At 51.1% G+C, this 19,373-nt stretch overlaps 1 protein-coding gene across 2 annotated transcripts; it reads right to left on the bottom strand.

Moving 5' to 3' along the window:
* Positions 1-3,530: 3,530 nt before the first annotated feature.
* PPDPF (pancreatic progenitor cell differentiation and proliferation factor) lies at positions 3,531-14,411 on the bottom strand. 2 transcript variants are annotated; one of them, XM_090065212.1, is made up of 6 exons: positions 14,238-14,411; positions 9,230-9,282; positions 7,227-7,316; positions 5,087-5,164; positions 4,413-4,509; positions 3,531-3,943 (listed from the first exon to the last, which is right to left on the bottom strand). In XM_090065212.1, the coding sequence occupies exons 3-6, from the start codon at positions 7,279-7,281 to the stop codon at positions 3,829-3,831; spliced, it is 345 nt and encodes a 114-aa protein (XP_089921338.1). In that variant the 5' UTR covers positions 7,282-7,316; positions 9,230-9,282; positions 14,238-14,411; the 3' UTR covers positions 3,531-3,828. The 2 variants fall into 2 exon arrangements, with proteins under 2 accessions (XP_089921338.1, XP_089921337.1); XM_090065211.1 differs by lacking the exon at positions 9,230-9,282 and having other exon boundaries at positions 14,238-14,409.
* Between the last annotated feature and the right edge of the window lie 4,962 nt (positions 14,412-19,373).

Here is a 19,373-nt window from a genome sequence, read left to right as displayed (position 1 = left end):
GGGCTGGTCCTACTCTGAGGAGGGGGCTAGACTAGATGCGACCTCCCGAGGTCCTTTCCAAACCTCACTTTCTATGATTAAGGGTGAAGTATAGCCCAACAGAGAGACCTCTTTAATGGGAGAAGAGGACAGAAGTCAAGTGTCATCAAGCCATCTCTAGCTTTGAAACTTTCAGAGGGAAGGGATGAGCCAGGATTTCCACAGTACCCCCCAGCAGCTCCACTCTCAACCCTCCCATCCGGGACAGGACAGCCAACGCGTGCACATTACCTAACATGGCAACTGAAGAGGGCAGGGGATGGGCCTGAAGGTGGGAGAAATGTTCCCAGTGGCAAGACAGAGGGATCCGTGTCGACCAGTTTGGAAACCAGCAAGCAAGATTTGCTTTGCCGACTGCTCTCCCTGTGTCCTGGGGAGTAGAAGAGGCGATATACTGGGAAAGGGTTTGGCCTAGGAGCTTGGGCACAGCTGAGACCAGAACGTGAGGGCTTTGCGTGCAACGTGTTGATGCTCTCTGTAGTCGCCAGCAGGCTCTTGCTTACCACTTATTCATGGCAAAAGCTGCTCTGGAAGCTGGGGAAAATCTGGCCAGGTGTCCTTTTGGCCATAAGTTTTCTCTAGTCAAAGCCCAAGGGATATTAGTTTGGGATGAAGTAGGCACCCGATGTTCTCGCAAGTGTTTCTATTATGCAGAGAAAGGCTGGGCTTGGGCAGCCATTGCACGTGCTTTCTAACATGCTTTCAACTGCTTCACGAGAGAGCAGAAAGGCGGCAGGGTATGCCTGGCCCGAGTTTTTACTCGTCTACATAGGGGTCAGGCAGAACCACTCAGTATTGACCGAACAAGAACCTGTTTGCAGAGGCTTAGGATCTAAATTTGCAAACATGTATTTAAAAAATCCACTTATCTTAGCCTGTTTTTAAAACTTTACAAGAGCTTTGTGCCCTCTAACAAGTGGTGTCCAGCACTGCTCCTGGCAATCGTGACATCCAAACTGCATGAGAGCAAGGCTCCCTGGACGTACATCCCATTCTGATTTGACAGCATCTCACCCCTGGACCTTGTTATCATCAGCCCTTTGCAAAGCTATAAATAGCCACACGAAGAAGTCAGGAGTATTTTTGGAGAGCAAGGCAAGGATGAGAGAGAGCAGGCTCCTAGACAAGCACATCAGAGAAAAGGATCGTGCTGAATCTCTCAAAATACCCAGCTGGGTAAGGAGGCAAGATCTGTAGGCATTTTAGAAAGGGAAAGCGACTCAAACCAGCCGTTAAGTGATCTCCGAGGACAGCAGACTTTGTACTGAAAACATCCCCAAACAAGTCCTTCCAGCCGTCTCACCAAGGAAGCCAACAAGTAAATCAGCTGTTCCCAAACTCGAGTGATGCAGCACGAACTTCCAAACTGTCTGGCATTTCTTATCCACCCACTGCCGAGGCTAGACTGCTTTTCCTATTACTCACAAACCCATTTCACATCACAAGCACTTTTTTGTTCCTGAGAAAATGACCAAGTTTGGTGTCACTGAACTGTGCTGAAGCCACTACCAGGAAAAACAAAAAAGAAAGAGACCCCAACACATCTCCCTGTATCCTTGACTGAATGTAGCTACCATCCTAGGTCCCGCATGGCTGTTTTTAAACTTAAAGCATCCTTCACTGAAGGCACTGACAAATGTTTAGTGACTGCCCAGACTGATCTTCCATAGCTTTTTGGAAACACAAACTGTGACTTCCTCAGCCATGAACCAGACATGTGCCTTCATCCCCCGTAGATCATTAGATTCATTTAACGACCTTTCCAAAAACTTTACATAGCATTCCCTGCCAGTTTACCCAGTAAGCCTTTATAGCCCCCAACTGCTTTCCTGTTTTAGCCAATTGTTTTTATTCTGGACAGCCAAGCAAGCAAGCCTTAATTGCAGTGGGTGTCCCCAGCCCAAGATGGGATGCACAGCCTGATCCTCTAACAAGGCATTTAACTTGCAGGCACACTTGATTGGCATCTGGCAACCTGTTTTTTTTTCTTTTGCAGAAAACTGAAGAGTTATTTTGAGCAGGAGTGGACAAATTAGTTGTTTATTCAAAACAACGAAACTATTTGAATCAGGGTATTTTAATCAAAAAAATATATCTGAGGTTTATTTCCCCCACACCTTCCCTCTGGTTTAGGTCTTAGACAGATAAATTAGTAGTTTCCAACCACTAAATCTGTGTGCTGCACCCTCTTGGGACAGTAACCTTGACACCCCCACCCCCATGTACCACCACCTGCCCCAGTACCCACCTACTTGCTGGTTTTCATGTATTGCCTGGTAACTTAGAAACCAGCTTCTCCCTGGGTTATAAAAAGTACATCAGGAAAAGAATCCAATTCCTAACTCACCGCCAAATGCAGCTCTTTCCCACCAGGGCCAATCAGCAACACAGCAATTAAGACATCTTTAAAGCCCAACATCTTGGATAAGTGCTCTTTTAAGAGTTTACTAAAAGGACATCCTGAGCAATTAACTCAGGTCAATTCCTTTGGCTTGAGGGCACCTGCAGAGATCACAGTTCCCATTTTGGGCCATGCCAACCTTCTCCTTGACATACTCTAATCAGTCTGTAACAGCCTGTGCAAAACCCTGCTCCATAAAGATAAGCTGTGCAAGGTGAAGGCAGCCTTTTGTGCAGTGGTGCTGTTGTTTGCATGGCAGGTATTAACTAGAAGACAAAGTCCATTTCCAAAAAAATAAGCTTGATTCTGTGCCTTAGCACAGGTGACATCCAACAGCCAAGCTCCAGACATTGCATTACAGCTGCATTTGTGGGCATTTATAGACAGACACACACCAGGCACCCTTCACTCCATCCATCACAGAATATGCAGGTTAAATCCTTCTTTACTGATATCCTCTAGTAGCTGCATTGAAAGCAACTTGAAAAGCCAGTAAGATTATGTTGAATCCAGGTTCAAACGTAGAGACTCAAAAGCAGCAGCCTATGGAGTAACTATAGGGCTTCACACTCATCATTGGCACTGGATCAGGTGGCAAAGGTAGGCTACTTCTACAACTGCAAGCTGTAGAAAGTAAGATCTCTTCCTTGGCACACATGGCCTATGAACACAAAGGGAAAGCTCGATCAAGTGAGTGGGGAATACATCACATCCCCCCATAGTTAGGCAGCTTGGCCTATACAGAGCCCCAATGAAGGGACTGCATTTTCAGTTTGGATTCCCATCTGTCAAAGGAAAGCTAGGATTTGGAAACTAGGATTCCCGTCTGTCAACCACACTCAAGCTTTCTTAACAACCCACAGCACCATGAGGAAGCCCCTCCTTCACACGAAGGGTCAAGAGAAGCCGCTCCACAGCGAAAACCAACCCATGGGGGAAAAAAAAATTATGTAGTATCCACATACAGCAGCTTCCCCCACGTCCACCCGTGAAACTCTCCCAAGCCCTCTGCTTTCCCACATCCAGGAGAGCCCAATTATGCTCATGGCTCATACGTTGGAGAGAGGAGAAATATAAGTCATCCAGCATATAAAAGGCTGCTCAAGTTTATTAGTTTCCATTGAACAAGTACAAAGTAAACAAAGGTGTTACCAAGTCTGCATGGAAAGCATGTAGTCAAGTTAGTGAAGTAGCAAAAAGATGGTATAGAAAAAAATTTTTGGTTGCGTTTTCTCTTTTTTGTAAAAACCTACATCTAATTCCTAAAGCAGCCTGGCTACTCTATGGGGGGAGGGTGGGGAGGGGAGGGGAGGGAAATGGGCTCTGATGCCTAGCGTTTGGATCAGAAGCGGCAACCAGGCGAGCAGCAGAGAGAGGTGCCAGCCTGTTCACGCAGAGGGCCCAGCATTGGGTTTGCTGGGCTCACTGGCATGGCGCTTCCTCATTACTTCCTGAGCCAGGCCACAAGTGATCACGCCGTTAGCCACCTGGAAGGTTCCTGATCTGGAAGACAAAAGGCAGAGGAAAAAAACCATCAGGCAAAAGATACCACCTTGGCTACCTCAGTCTCGACTATGCAGGTTGGCAAAATGTAGCTCCCTGTTCCTATTGCAGCCCATATGCAAAGGGGCAGGGTGTACACAGTCAGATCTTGAGGGGCTCCTTGCTAGACAGATGGTAGAAGGGCTCTGGCCTCAGACCAGACTGGTGCCAGGATGCATTGCTGAAGGGAGCCGCAGCGTCACCTGCATTGCCTTCTTCCCTGTGGGCTAGTTGCATTGAGGGCCGCATGCAACTGCAGGTACCAAAAATGAACTAAACTTCTGGTCATCATGGCTTTGCTGGAAGACAGAGTCCCCTCCTCACAGCTTCAGGACAATATTCCAGCCTCCCCCACCACCACCGCTTCCGACTGTTTTCCATCGTCACAGTTAAGACTAGCAAAAGACACCCCCCGCCAAGAGCAACTTACTTCTCTGGGGACTCTGACACAGTTGTCATGATGGGGTGGGGCATCTTGCCAAAGAAGAAGCTAGCCCACCAGTGACCGGGATCTGACTTGGGAAGACCTAGGAAGCAGGCAAGCTTAAGTCACGATGACAGGGACACGTAGCTCGATTACATGCTACAGCAGAAATGAGCAGGTCATTCTCATGCAACAAGCAAGCAAAAAGGGGTTTAGGCAAGCTGTTAAGATGACCAACACATGGCACTGCTACCTCAATTAAAAGGAGCAACTTTCGCTCAATCTTCCAAACACTGGAAGGAGGCTGCATAAGGGGAGAAAGACCTCTTGGATATTTTTAAATGGGGTCTCTAATATACATACTTTAGCAGTCAAGAACATGGAGACCTACTGCCAGACAGTTCTTGTTTCCCGAAGCATAAGCTTAAATGACACCAGTGTAGAGAGTCAAAATATCCACCCGACATCCAGGCGTTGAGAGCCGAGCAGACCAACATCTGCTTGAAAACACCCTGCGTTACCCATGGGTAGCACTTTTAGCCCCAGGAACATTTTAGTAGCTATACTGGTTCTTACAGAAGACCATGTCTGATGCTCCAGTAAGGAGTTAAAGCAAAAGCATTTGAGGCACAGAGGTCCCAGCTAAAGAAGGCTTGCGCCGGAGACCAGCTGGTGCTTACCCGGATGGTGAGGAATAACTTCCCCAGAGTACTCGGCACTTCCACAGGAGCTGTTGCTGGACGTAGAACTCAGACGCCCTGCGAATGAGAGGATACCCTGTTAGGCCAACATCCAGCCAGGCCCTCTCCTATCACCTGCTGCTCTAATGATGGGCAAAAATCACCCTCCCTGCTGCTAGTGCACATCTTGCCACAGCAGGCAAAGCATTTGCTGCATTTCTACTTCTTAGGACCAGTTTCTCCTACATCACCCTTTTTTCCCCCCCACTAGTGGGTGGCAGGTACCAGCTTTATAGTGGCGAGGCCCTGGAGTACAGGTGTAGAGCTTTGAGGGAAGTGTAGGCATTTTATATATTTCCAGACAAGATTCAAAGCTCACTTAAGGGCCTTCCCATTACACTGGCCTTTAAGAAAGTGTTTTGTCCACGAGCAAGGACACCGAGCAGTACCTCCAATTGCTTTCTATGCAGTGGGCAACAGTTTATTGCAGCGTGCTGGAAGATTCGTGTGCACAGAGCCTGATAAGACTGGTTGAGAGACCTCGGCAGAACATCGGACTCAAAGTGGATCCAAGTAAGCGAGATAAACCCACACTTCATTTCTCAGTTTGTGGTACAAATATCTCAGTGACATCATTCTGGTTATGTGAGGTTCATTTGTCAGCCTCTGACTCGGGACAAAGTATTGCAACCATTAGTCATTTAAGCAGTACTTAGGAATTGAAGTGGAACCTATTGCAACATGCTGGAACCCAGTTAAAAAAAAATTGCTTATATAAAGCAGCAAGGACCTCCCTTGGTTTTGCAAGACATAGCCTTATGACTCTGGGGAAGGTGCTTTACAGAAGCAGGCATGTTAACAGGTCTTCAGGGAATGGAGCAGGTTGCGTTAGGATCGTAATTAGATGCCAAATAGGTGGGACAGGTCTGTCTCCTGATGTGGGAAACTAACCTACATACATCCCTGCTCATCACCTGGCCTCACCCTGTATCCCTAAAGCACGATGGAGAAAAAGAGACCAGCGCCTCAGCTGCTATTTTGCACTGCTATGTGTAGACGATGGAGCCTGGCACAATCATGTGCTCATGGCTAGTGAGCTCCGCGCCAGTGGGGGCAAGACATGAGCCCCTTATTTCACCCCTACTCATTTCTGCCTTCTGTAGCATATAGGATCTTCCAGCTGGTGGAAGACAGCCTCCTATGCCCTGCCCTATCCAAGTCTCCTAAAGAGAAGGCTACCCAGGACAACACCGCAAGAAAGAAAGAGGAACGCGGGTTGCTATTCTGTACTCCCACAATGCTGAATGCTAAATAAGGCTCACTCCTATTCTTGGCTCTTTGCCTGATGTTTTAAACAAACAAAAATACCGCTGTGTCAGGCATTTGCTTTGCATAACCAGAAAACAGGCTTTGTTCAGGAGTGCTCCGAGACAAAACGGGCAGAGCTGGGTTATAAAGAGTCCACTCCACCTCTACCCACAGCCACCAGCCTCAGTCACATTTGGGGCCCAGTGACCCACAAGAGAAGCTGTGTTTCTACCACTCCCAAACAGGGCGTGGGGGTCTGATGAACTTTAGCATATGCCGATGTTAAACAGAAGTGACTGGACATGCTTTTAAAGCAGATTTTTAAGGAGTCGAATTTTGAAAGGAGTCCAGTACCTGGCTCCCACCAATTTTCAGTGGTATCCAAATAGATAACACCCCAGGCTAAAATCTCTCTGCTTGAAAGAACCGACTTCATCCTGTGGAGTGACACCGACTATAGAGGGAAGGACACAAGAGATTTGACATAGGGCTTGGAAACTGGTTGAGACTAAGCCTGTCAACTCTCTAGGCTCTCATGGTTCAAGATCCAGGCCATGTTTCATAGTTTCTAGGGTCAGAAGGGACCTGAGCAGATCATCTAGTCTGACCCACTGGGGTCAAACGACCCCAGCAAGGTGTTCATCCAACCTCCTCTTAAAGACCCCCAGGTAGGAGCCTGCACCACCTCTCTTGGAAGTTGGGCCCAGATCCTAGCCGCCCTGACCGTGAAGTAGCATGTTGACCGTGTTGAACCCCTTCTCCACCACAGGTATCTGCAGTGTTTTGTGAGCCCCTCCTTTTTACCCCAGGTCAAGAGTTTAATCTTTCTTACTTCTGTAGTAGTCATGGGTTGCCACAAGCGAGCCGCTTGACGGGATTGCTGCCATGTTCCTCGGTCTTTGTTCTTGTGCTGATATAAAACCTGTCGGGCAAAAAGGAGAGAGTATGAATATGGAAAAGCCACTCGCTCATACCCATGGACACCAGCCCCTCCAGTCACGACACCACTGCCTACTCGAATCAGGAGTTATCCAAACTACGGAGAAAGTGCTACAAGTTGCTCATGGCGTTTTCTACACCAAGAATTAAACTCAGGATTTCTCAGCCATCACTTGAAGCATACACAAACCACACTGACAACCCTATTGATGTTGTTTTACCTTCATCTTCACGGGTGGTAATAAAAAGGATGGCTGTAGACTATACTCTGTGGCTGCAGGAGATGGGACGAGGAGCACGGGAAGTTCAGGGTGGCTATTAGGAAAAGCTTTTCACCAGGAGGGTGGTGAAGCATTGGGACAGCTTAACTGGAGACACTGTGGAGCCTCCTGCCTTGTAAGCTTAGCAGCAAGTTCAAGACACTCATGTTTGGGCCAGTTTAAGTCAGAGGCGATCCTACCGTGAACAAGAAGCTGGACCTCATGAAGTGCTTTCCAGCCCTACTTTTCTAGGAAACTTTATTAAGATGCATTATTTTCTTCTGTGCATGGTCCCAAGCTAGAGACAAAGCTACCACAGATTAAAACTTTTTATTGAAGTACTTTTTTACCCAGAAGCTAAAGATCCAACAAATCCTAGGAGGAAAGATCACTGAAGTGACCGCTTATTGAAGGACGAACTAATCTGGCTAGTTCATGCATTATTTTCTCCGAATCACTAGCAGCCAATGTTTCGCTCTGCAGTCAGCAATTTAACTGCCCTGTTTTTGGAAGATCAGAGCCCAGGAGTTTTTAGAAACTCTTGCAAAAACAGCATTGAAAGGCAAACTTAGGTCCAAAAATAAAAGGTCTGGCTCCAACTTTGGCAGGAAGCTCTTTTCGGTCATACCCGTCTGCCCAGCTTTCTGACACCATTTGTGCAATGGAAATTTCACTGCCTGGATCCTTCATAAGAATCATGCCCCCAAAACAGCGTGCTGCATATCGAGCGGCACTTCTTTTGATCACTTGTGTCTGAGAACTGGCACCAGCAAAGCCTTGGCCCTCTGCTCAGGGGAGCAAAACAGCCTTGGAGTGAGCTCAAGGGTGGTTGTAAGGGCAGGCCACGGAAACTGCGGTAGTCAGATCCGTTCTGTAAGTGCAAGGAAGTCAGTCTGCTTGCTATGTCCTTCGACAGGAAAGGGCCGGACTCCTAGACTAAGGCAGCAGTTCTCATCTCCGCACCAAATATGAAAAGGCCGATTCAAACCAAACCCCTTTTCTTTAAAAGAGCTTAAAAAATGCTGTTGAGTGTGCAAGACAATCGGTGAGAGCAAGCTACTATCCCATCTCCATGAGTGTGCCACAAGACACATCCCACAGGCTGCAAAAGCAGCATGAGACCTCGTGTAGGTCCGTCACAGAGATGAAGCGCCTACAGGCATTTGCAGAAAGCGGGAGGAATGACTTGCTTGGGGCCAAAAAAAAAAGATCACATCCTTCTCCGAGCCAGCAGTTGCCAGCTCAGGAGGCAGTGGACACGGGGATAGGATTTAAATGCAATTCTCACTTATTCCCCAACTTGGCCACAGACTTGCCCACATTGCAAGCTGCTTAAACCGGAATGCAGTTCATCACCCGTCAGGCACTTCATAGTTTCATTTATTTTGCCTTGCCTATTTACAATGGGAGCTTTGAGGAACCAGCCCTTACTATTTGGAATAGCAGCCGAAAGTGGGGAGAGGTGCCCCACCTTTTCAGGAGACCTGGAGATGCTGCCGCACAAGGTCCGAGTCGTTGCATCTAGATGCAATTAGTTGCATAAATTGAGACTAATAGCTGTGGAGTTCTCTGCATTTGTGATTTAACCCGTACAACCAGAGCAGAAATAACGTAGGGTGTAAACATTCCCATTTACCTCCACCTCTCCCGAGCTCTTCAAAGCGTGACGCCTGCCGCACAGTTTGACTTCTGTCAGCAAAACAGAGGCAGCTAATTATACACAACCTCTCTGAACAGAGCCCAGGACTTACTATTAGCCACGTAAAACAGGCCATGAAACATGAAGCGAGTCTAACAGGGCTACGGGGACAGCGCCAGCGCTCCTGAGACAGCAGCACGTCTGCTGCAACTAAATGGGACGCATAAATGCCTGCGATTTCTCAGGGAGGTTTTCCAAATAGAAAGTTAGAAGCAAAAGCGCTCCCAGAGTAGCAAGGTCTTGGATGTCATGGAGGGGATGGACCTTTTCCACCGACCGTTAAACAGGGATGAAAACGCTGCCGTCACCCAACAGCCCATAAATTGGATCAAGGCGGGGATTTGTTAGCACTGGAGTGTGCTCGTTTTGTAGGCATTGCATTAATGAGCAACTGGATTTCACAGGTTTTATACAGCCCCTGCTGCTCTCGCTTGAACGACACGGCGTGCATTGTTAGCATGGCCCACATTTGGATAACTGATGCTCTGCTGTATTTGCAAGTGTCACCTGGGAATCACAGTCCACTTGGTCGCACCCTTCTCCATTTATTATATTGGCTTTCAGACAAAGCTCCAACAGATTTTAAACTATATCAGGCCAGAAAGTTCAAGATCTGGATCTCTTAGGGGTGAAGAAAAAAAAAAAGCCTCTTCTCATTCACCATCAGGGCAGCTAAGATGATTTTTTTGTTTTTTTACTAGGCAGTATGTTCATGCCTGACCTCCAGCTGCGCTAGCTTTTCTGCTTAAGTGAGGAAGCAACAAGAGCTGCAATTTTTAGAGCCGAATAGAGGAAGTTTATTCTTTACGGCTAAGACACCGTATCAGCTGGGTTTGTCATGTGCAAACTAATCTTCTCATCATTAGTGGGAGTCACTGAAAACGCAGCCTCAGCACGCGCTTGTCTCCCAGCCAGCTTAACAGCACCACAAAGGAATATTTAGTCCAGTTTTGGGCCCCCTGCTACAGAAAGGAGGTGGACAAGTTGGAGAGAGTCCAGCGGAGGGCAAGAAAAATAGTTCAGGGGCCGGGGGACAGGACTGGTGAGGAGAAGATGAGGGAACTGGGAGTATTTAGTTAGGAAAAGAGATTATGGGGGGATTGAATAGCAGCCTTCACCTCCCTGCAGGGGGGCTGCAAAGAGGATGGAGCTGGATGTGATGGTGGCAGATGACCGAACAAGGAGCAGCGGGCTCCAGATGCAGCAAGGGATGTTTAGATTGGATATTAGGGAAGAAAAAACTCTCCCACTAGGAGGGTAGTAAAGCACCAGAAAAGGTTACCCAGAAAGGTGGCGGGATTTCTACTGTTGGAGGTTAAGACCAAAGCCTCGGCTGGGATGATCCAGGTGGGGATGGCTCTGCTTGGAGCAGGAAGTTGTCACCTTCCAACCCTCATTTTCTAGGATCTGCGAGGTGACAGTCAAACAAACCAATATAAGCGGGCACGTTTGATCCAAGAAGTTTCTTCAGACACAGCTGCTCTCGGGGATGTGTATTTAAATCCCATCCTTCAGAAGTATTTGCTTGGGGGAAACATCCCTCAGAGCGGTTCTACCGATACTTCCCTTCAGCAGCATGAGACAGATGTGCCTGGTGGGACAGAGGGACCAGATGTATTTGGGTCAGTCGACCCATCACTCCACCGATGAAAATATGGGGGGATCTCAGCGCGATTAGCAGGAAATGTTGGAAGGAGAGGAAAGCAGGAGGGATAGTTATGGTCATGGGAAGCAGACTGGAGCGAGGGACAAACCGGGACACGGCTCCTGTCGCCACAAAGGATCTCAAGAGAGAGGCCTCCTGCGTTGCAGGAACGAGACCACTGACCTTTTCAACCCAAGAGGAAGTCTACCCAGCAGCAAAACAGGAGTCAGCAGATGCAGGGGAAAAGTCCAAGCAGTGCAAAACACTGGAGGGAAAACAAGAGGCACAGACGCAGAGACTCACTGAGTCGGAGGGTCGGCTTCCGCGCCCAGATGCAGCCCAAGCAAGGCCTGAAAGACTCCAGTACATCCCCCTGGAAAGTGCGAGTGCGCACACTAAACCAGACAGGGCATTATATTTATATAATATGATTAAAATCATGTTATACGATCTCAGCTCTCTCTCCCTTTCCATCCTAGCTGCATATAGGATAACCGACGGTCTGTCATTTGACATTTGTCTACTATGCAGAAGTCTACCTTGATTCTCTGTTACCACAGGAGATGCACACCTTGGAAGTCTGTGCGTTTGTGGTCACATACACACACCCCTGCGATATGGGGAACTATTCATCCCAATTTACAGATGCGAAACTGAGGCACGGAGAACTAGGGGGCCGCCCTGGGCGCTCACGTAGGACGCCCACGGCACAACAGGAACTTGTGTAGGACGGTCATCTCCCAGAGGGTGTCCTGCCACCGTCTCTTCGAATGCTGAAAAAGAGATTCAGCAGGAAGATGGAAAGAGAATTTGCTCGTGGCGAAGGATTCGGATGAGCAAAAGCTTCCCACTCGCCAGTGAAATCACCAATCGCCTCTTAAAGGATAGCATTATGCAGATCCCGGTTTTGCAAGAGCGCCCAGCGCACAGATGCAAGCCGTGCAAAAGGCTCGCAGCCTCCGCTGAAACGGGGATTTGGCTTATTCCCTACCCTGCTCCCTGGAGGTCCCACCGTCCATAGGTCCCCCACCCTAACATGGGGCACTCCTTTACCCTCACGTTACACAGTAAAGACACGCATGAGACTACCTGCCAAGGCAGGCAACGTTTGGGGTTATGCCGTCTTCATACTGCAAAGCCCCAACCACATTTCTGCAATAATCAGGTTAACCTGGCAGATTTAGTTCACTTTTCTATGGGTTCAGAACAGAAGCCTTAGCTGCTTGTGTTCAAAAAGTCACCCCAGCCCTAAAAGTCTCTCTCTTTCTAGCCGTCTGGAGCCAGAGAGCGTGTCCACAACCAGATGTACCGAAACAAGACATGCAACACAAGTCAGAGTGCCCCAGTGACTTGCAGGGGGGAAGGGCCAGGTCTTGCATCCTTCGCCACTCGGGGCTGGGCCCCTGGACCAACCGAAGCACTGGCAGCCCCAAGGGCATACCATGAGGATATGGCAAAGTGCACGTGGAGGCACAGCTCGCCAGCCATGCCCTCCCCCACACACATGCTCAGCCATTTTAGAAACCTTTCCCAGTTAACCGTGGAAGAACATGTCTGTCCTTCAGAGGGAAGCCTGGGAGGGACGCCGGAGGACTACCAGCAGCCGGTCACTTGCTGACTGCAGAGCGGGCAGATCCTGCGCGCGGGGCTCAAACCTGGGTGGGTAGACACCCCCAACCCTCCTGCTAACCGGCGAGCAGAGGGGACCCACGAGCACCTAGCTTGAGGGCCACCCGTCACCTTAAGGTCTCCGACTGGTCTCATTTTTGATGCAAATGAAGTGCTGTCATCTGATTGAAAATTTCATTTTCTCTGACATTTTTCAATGAAAAGGGAAGCCAGCGGTAGCTGTTACAGCCTGGGATGAATGAACTCCCCAACGGCGTGACTCAGTTGGCTTTGTGCATTTTAGTGCTTCTGGAAACAGCCGGCCCAGTTTTAGTTTCCTCGCTCCGTCTCTGCACAGCTCAGCGCTGGCGAGGCAGCCGGCACTGCTCTCCAAAAAAGAGTCCCTTCACTGCCCAGCTGGACCAAAATCCAGCGCGGGCCCCTTGGCTCCTTCTGCACCAGCGACACCATCCCCAGCCCGGCCCGCGCCCGAAGCAGGTCCGCGGTCACCTGGAGGGCACAAGCCAGCTCACCGCTTGCAAACTTCTGAGCAAGGAGAACAGAGAGCGTCCTTCCCCCGTGCTCGCCGACAGGGGCTTTTAGTCACCATCTCTTTTCTCCTGGCATAGCATCAAGCGAAGTCTTTGCTCCGCAGGGCGGGAGGGACGGAGGGGCTGCCATGCCTTTTGTCTCCCTTTTGCAGAGACTTCTTCAGCCGCCTGCTCGCTCGGGGCGGCGGGGGGGGGAGGAGAAAACTCAACACAAACCGGCCTGAACTGGCTCGCAGCAACCCACACGCAGCCTTTTCCCAACCCCCGCTCCACGCACCATCAGGCAGAAGCCCCGGGCCACGCGCGGCTGCCCGGTTTGGAAGGGGGGGGTAACAAGGACAAAGACATCCCGAGCCCCGGCACAAGCGAGCCCCGAGTCCGGAAAAGCAAGCGCAGCCGCGCCAAGAGCGCCGGGAGGGCGGCTCTGCCGCAGCCACGCTCGTCTGTCCACCGGGGGATCGGGGCCGCCCCCGGAGCGTCCGGCCGCCCCCCCCCGAAGCGGCCGCCGCCCCCCCCCGAGCGTTCGCGGCCCCCCCCGAGCGTCCGGCCGCCGCCCCCCCCCGAGCGTTCGCGGCCCCCGAGCGTCCGGCCGCCGCCCCCCCCCCCCGAGCGTTCGCGGCCCCCCCGCAGCGTCCGGCCCCCGCCCCCCCCGAGCGTTCGCGGCCCCCGAGCGTCCGGCCGCCCCCCCCCGAGCGTTCGCGGCCCCCCCCGAGCGTCCGGCCACCGCCCCCCCCCGAGCGTTCGCGGCCCCCCCGCAGCGTCCGGCCCCCGCCCCCCCCGAGCGTTCGCGGCCCCCGAGCGTCCGGCCGCCCCCCCCCGAGCGTCGCGGCCCCCCCGCAGCGTCCGGCCCCCGCCCCCCCCGAGCGTTCGCGGCCCCCGAGCGTCCGGCCGCCCCCCCCCGAGCGTTCGCGGCCCCCCCGCAGCGTCCGGCCCCCGCCCCCCCCGAGCGTTCGCGGCCCCCGAGCGTCCGGCCGCCCCCCCCCGAGCGTTCGCGGCCCCCCCCGAGCGTCCGGCCAGGATCGCCCTCCCCAGCCCGGCTAACCCACAGGGAAGCGAACAAAGCGCCCCCGAGCGACCCAGCTGGCTCCCACGCCGGGCCAAGGCCGGGGGGGAGCCCCCGCGCCCGCGGGGCGCCCTTTACCTTCCTTCGCTTCAGTGCCGGTGCCAGTGGCACCCAGACGGCTGGAGATCACGGGTGGCGAGGCTCAGGGGAGTAAACGCTAGGCCACGGAGCCCATTTGCAAAGGAGATACTGGGAGTAAACTCCACGTCCACGAGCGCACACGAGGTCTTCGGGGTTTGGGGGCGGGGCGGCGCTCCGCCTTATATCGCCCGGCCCGGCGCCCCCGCACGCGGGACCCGCCCCCGGGGCGGGGCGGGGCGGGGCGGGGCTCTCCGGGCGAGCCGGCGGGGGGTATCCCGCGGTAAGCGCTGCCCGGGGCCGTGCGCGGTGCTGGAGGGGGTCTGCCTCTATCCCCGGTCTGCCTGCTGGTCACAGCTGCGTCTGTCCAGGGGGGGAAATGGGGCGTAGAGAGGGAGGGGGTAAACCCTTTGCGTCCTGTGACTCCAGGATCTCCTTCTGCCCCAGCCTGGGGGTCTGGTGGCAGGTCTTCCTCCGCAGGTGCAGCACCTTGCACTTGTCCTTGCTGAATTGCACCCTGTCGTTCTCGGCCCACTTCCCCAACCTGTCTAGGTCGGCCTGGATCTGGCTCCTCCTCTCCGGGGTGTTAGCTTCACCCCATATTTTAGTGTCATCTGCACATTTGGACAGGGTGCTTCCCACCCGCTTGTCCAGATCACCGACGAAGATGTTGAACAGCTCCGGCCCCAGAACCGAGCCCTGAGGGACCCCACGGCCCACATCTTTCCACCGCCGCCCTCTGAGTGCGACCCCTGAGCCAGTTTGCTACCCAGTCTACCGTATAATCATCCTTGTCAAAGGCCTTCTTGAAGTCCGGACAGATAACATCCGCCTGGACCCCTGCATCTAAACATTTGGTGGCCTCGTCGTAAAACCGGGTTAGTCAGGCAGGACCTGCCCGCTATAAACCCATGTTGGTTGCCCCTCCACATCGCATTAGCCGGCAGGCTCCTACAGATGTGCTCCTTGATCATTTTTTCTAGGATTTTCCCTGGGATAGAGGTAAGGCTGGCCGGTCTATAGTCCCCCGGATCCTTCTTCCTGACCGACTCCCTGCAGGTGCGGGCCAAGGAAGTGTACTCCTCCTTGCTAGCTACCCCCTGCTTCCACTTCCTGTATGCTACTTTTTCCCCCCTTAATTTATCCTGGATGACCCTGGTTAGGGTCCTGCCCCCTTTTCTCTGCCATGGGATTGTCTCACTCTGAGCCCAAAGAACGGTATCCTTAAGGAATGACCCCCAAAGCACCTAGGCTCTTGGCTCCTGGTACCCTGCTAACCAATCCCCTGAGCCTATTAAAGCCAGCCTTTTAAAGTTTAGCACCTGCGTCCTGCTAGATATAGTGCTCGTCCATCCTCTGATCCCAATTTGATTAGGGAAGATGCGTACTGTTTTTTGACCTGGAGGGCAACACCCCTTCCCTTCCCCCCCCCCCCCGTCTCTATCTCTTCTGTACAACCTATTCCCACTACCCAGTCATGAGAAGTCCCACCAGCTTTCCATTAGACCCACAAGGTCAAATACCTTGTCACAAGGACACAAAAGGAAAGAACTAAGGTCTAGCATGTGGGACTGGCCTGAGATCACAAGGGGAGGCCAGCCCAGGGTACTCTGATCCACGAGCCTCATTTAAACCCACGAAATGCCACCGAATTCGTGTTCAATGCAGCTCTACTACGATAAACTGACTAAACCTTGCCTCCCCTCTAGGCCTAGCCCAGCATGGCCAAGGGCCCCCTTCCCAGACATGAGCCCAGGAAGTCCTAGGAGCCTTATCCCAAATCCCAGTCCAGGGTGTCCTCACACCCCTCCCTAGTGCAAGCCTGGAAATCCCCGCCTGTGACAGCCCTGCACACAAAGCTGTCCTCCCTGCCTTGTGTTGCATGAGCTGCAGCCTTCTCCTACCTTGGTTCACATGTTCTGTACTATAGCCTTTAATGGGACCACTCTCATCGCTGAATATCTCAGCATCAGCAGGACTGGGTCCCTCTGCGGTGAATTCCTTACTATTACAAATATCAGCGCAGCAAGCAATGACTGAGAGCCTGACCCCGCAGCCCTTGTACCAGGTTCCCACTCAGTGGTGAATCCATCAGCTCTTCTGTGCCAGTCCTCGCAAGATGTTTTCTCTCTCCTATCTTTTCGAGCCAAATATGGCCACATAAAGCAAAGAATTCAGGAAGCAAGCAAAGAAATTGTCTTTCAGCTGGTGATTGGCACTCCTTGGAGAAGAGAAGATTCAGTCCATCTTAACAGCAGCAGGTTTTGCTGCAGAATTATGCTGTCTGTGCTGGAAATTAGAGAGTTAGCGACTACAGATCAACTCTGGCACTGCCCAGGCTTGACAACTCCATTTTATTTTTAGCAAACTCAATCGTTTTCCCAGGATCCTCTGCACTTCCCCCCTGCCAATACCACATGTGCCTTTTCTAATGACTGCTAATAATAACCTGCATCTTTAGGTAGCACTTTCCAGTCCACAGAGCCCAGAATTGCTTTCTGGACTGAATGCCCTAATGGCTTTTAGAAATGATGGGGAAGAGAAGCACAAACACTTTTTATCTGTGTTCGATGTCTCCTTGGTTCACATCTCCACTGAAGGATCATGTAGTGTTGTGATCACGGCAATCCTGCCTTGGTGATAACTCCCCCCCCCACCCCGCCCCAGCCTGCTGATTCAGCATGGATACATCTCCCACCTGACACCCACTCCTAAGATGTCTTTTTTTACCGAGTGGAAAGAGTTAATGCAGAGTACCAGTTAATGCCCAGCCCATGCGCCTACTCACAGGCAAATATAGCTAAGATCAGCTTGCAGCATTCATTTACCTTTAATGAAGCAGCATGAGCAGAGTCATGTAGAGAGTATTTTTTTAGTCTGCAGTGCCCTGCTAAGTCAGCAGCTGTAAAAAAAGAGGTGGCAGGGATTGCTTTCGTCTCAAGAAGGGTCACTTCAGGTGAACTTTGCACAGCCTGGCGGGAGTGAGATGAGGCCATCGTGTAGTGGAAGTGCCCTAGTTTTGCAGCCTGGAGAGCAGATGGCTGGGGAGTGCAGATGCACAGGAGTGCTCCATCAGTGTGGATGCAGTGGACCAGACCTGTAGGTAACTCCAGTCTGCAGAGACAGGATTAAAGGGGTTGGGTGGTAGGCCCCTGGCGAGAGATACAGTGAACCTTAGGCTCAGTGTTGGGTGGATCCAGCTGCAGATTGCTTCAGCATCGACCTTGGTGCTTTTCACTTTGGCTTCCATGCGGGGCGTGGAAGGCAAAACGCTGCAGCTGACCACCGGCTTGCGTTACGGTTCAGTCTGGGGAACATTTGGGAAGTCAAAGCTTTTCATGTAACCTCATGTACTTGGCGCAGACATCGGGAAACAGGCTGCAGAGAGGAATGAAGCAGATGAACTCTGGACGGTGTTGTACTTGCCAGACACGAAAGCTTTCGAGTAATAAATAAAGCTTCGACTGAATTTTCAAAGCACAACATGTTTTGTTCCCCCGCCTCCAAAATAGACTTTGCTTTTAGCCGCTTAGAAGTCAGAAAATGAATATGCTTCCTCTCCTGAGAGTTTCCTGTTCTGCCTCCTGATTGCTATTGTCTACCAAAGAGAAAAGACACAGTGGAGGATGTGAACACCTGCTGAACTGTAGAAGTGCTTGAGAGCTGCATAATTATTTACTCCCGTGCTCGTGTACCAGTATCATTAACGTTACAAAGCCTTTCATAGCATCTGGTGATGTGAACTGCTGCTTAAAAGGGCTTATAGATCTCTGAACTGGTTAGTCTATAAGGTGCAACTCTGCACCGTCTTCTGCCTGACTTTGAACCGACACAGTTAATTACCTCTCTTCGCATCGTTAATGGTTTGGTAGGCAGAGAATGCAATGATTAGCTTTCATTAGGTTCTTGCTGCGGAGCTAACCATAAAAATATTTTGGCTTTGGGTATGTCCTACAGGAAGTGAGGCTGTTTCTGTATGATAGTTGGTGGCAGGACGAAGGCGGATTATCATTGATCGTTCATAATATATCCTTCAACATTAATACTATATCCGTATCATTAATAATATATACTGCAATACAGCCGAGCTGAATTTTCAGTGAAGTCCCACTTCAGTCCCCTGGATACTCCACAGGGCCTGTAGCTTGCTGAGATGAAACACAAGAGCACACAAATACCGTGTAAATAATATATCTGTAGATCCAGGTAGGAAAATCCTTTTCCCCATCCCATAGAAGCTGTGTGATTTCCCAGTACCCCCTCCCACCCAGAACAGGACACAGCCAAAGCTTGGAGCGTCTGTTTGGAGTTTCTTTAATTTCTCCCATCAATTAGCTTGAACCTTGACATGAAAAGTCATTTTACACAGAAAAAAAAGGGGGGAATTGCCTTTAAAAGAGGTTGAAATGGGACTTTCCTGCTCTTTCCAAACTTCCTAGAATAGGAAGTTTGATGGAACTGAACCTCTTGACTTGCTTTAACGACCTTTGCAGCAGCAGGAGGCTGGCTGTTGTGGTCCCTCTGCTTTACCTGTGGCAGGTTAGGGTCTTATGTCTTGTGGCTGTGTCAGGGTTGACTCTGTAGCTTGCTTGTTTTTTTCCAGTAGGATAGGCAAGGGATTTGTGAAGGATGGGTAGGATAGGGGTGATCCTGCCTTAGGCAGGAGGTTGGACTCAGCGTTTCTCACCCTGTGGGCCGAGATCCAAAAGTGGGTTACAAGAATATATGAAAGGGTTGAGGGCAACCTTTAAAAATGGATTCTCCTTTACCGGGGAAAAACTTGGGAAACCATGGGTTTTCTTTTGCAGGCTGGCAGAGCTGCAGCTTGCAAGGGGCTGCCTGGGGCCCCCAGCGCCCCTCACACCCACCCCCTGCCCCACACACCAAAGGGATCGAGCGGCACTGGCATTAAGTTTTCTACTTAAACTATTTACTGGGTCGGGACTGGTCATCAGTGTTTACAAATGGGCCCTGGTACAAAACAGGTTGAGACCCACTGGACTAAATAACCTCTGGAGGTCCCTTCCAACCCGCCATTTCTCTGATCCTATGAGCCTTTCCCACCAAACATATTGGTTTTGATAAATCACCATTTTGGTATGGGTTGGTTTTGCGAACACTGGGGCATAAAAGCCT

Source organism: Crocodylus siamensis, chromosome 10 (genome assembly GCF_052110815.1).
Source record: "Crocodylus siamensis isolate JL-2025a chromosome 10, ASM5211081v1, whole genome shotgun sequence".
Taxonomy (NCBI): Eukaryota; Metazoa; Chordata; order Crocodylia; family Crocodylidae; genus Crocodylus; species Crocodylus siamensis.
This window is presented reverse-complemented; position numbering and strand designations above follow the sequence as displayed.

Excerpts from the sequence above, each read along its gene's own strand:
- PPDPF (XM_090065212.1), bottom strand. The coding sequence starts at position 7,281 with ATGGCAGCAATCCCGTCAAGCGGCTCGCTTGTGGCAACCCATGACTAC. Across the intron at positions 5,165-7,226 it reads AACCCATGACTACTACAGAA|GGCGTCTGAGTTCTACGTCC; the intron begins GTAAGAAAGATT and ends TCTCATTCGCAG. Across the intron at positions 4,510-5,086 it reads AGTTATTCCTCACCATCCGG|GTCTTCCCAAGTCAGATCCC; the intron begins GTAAGCACCAGC and ends CCTGCTTCCTAG.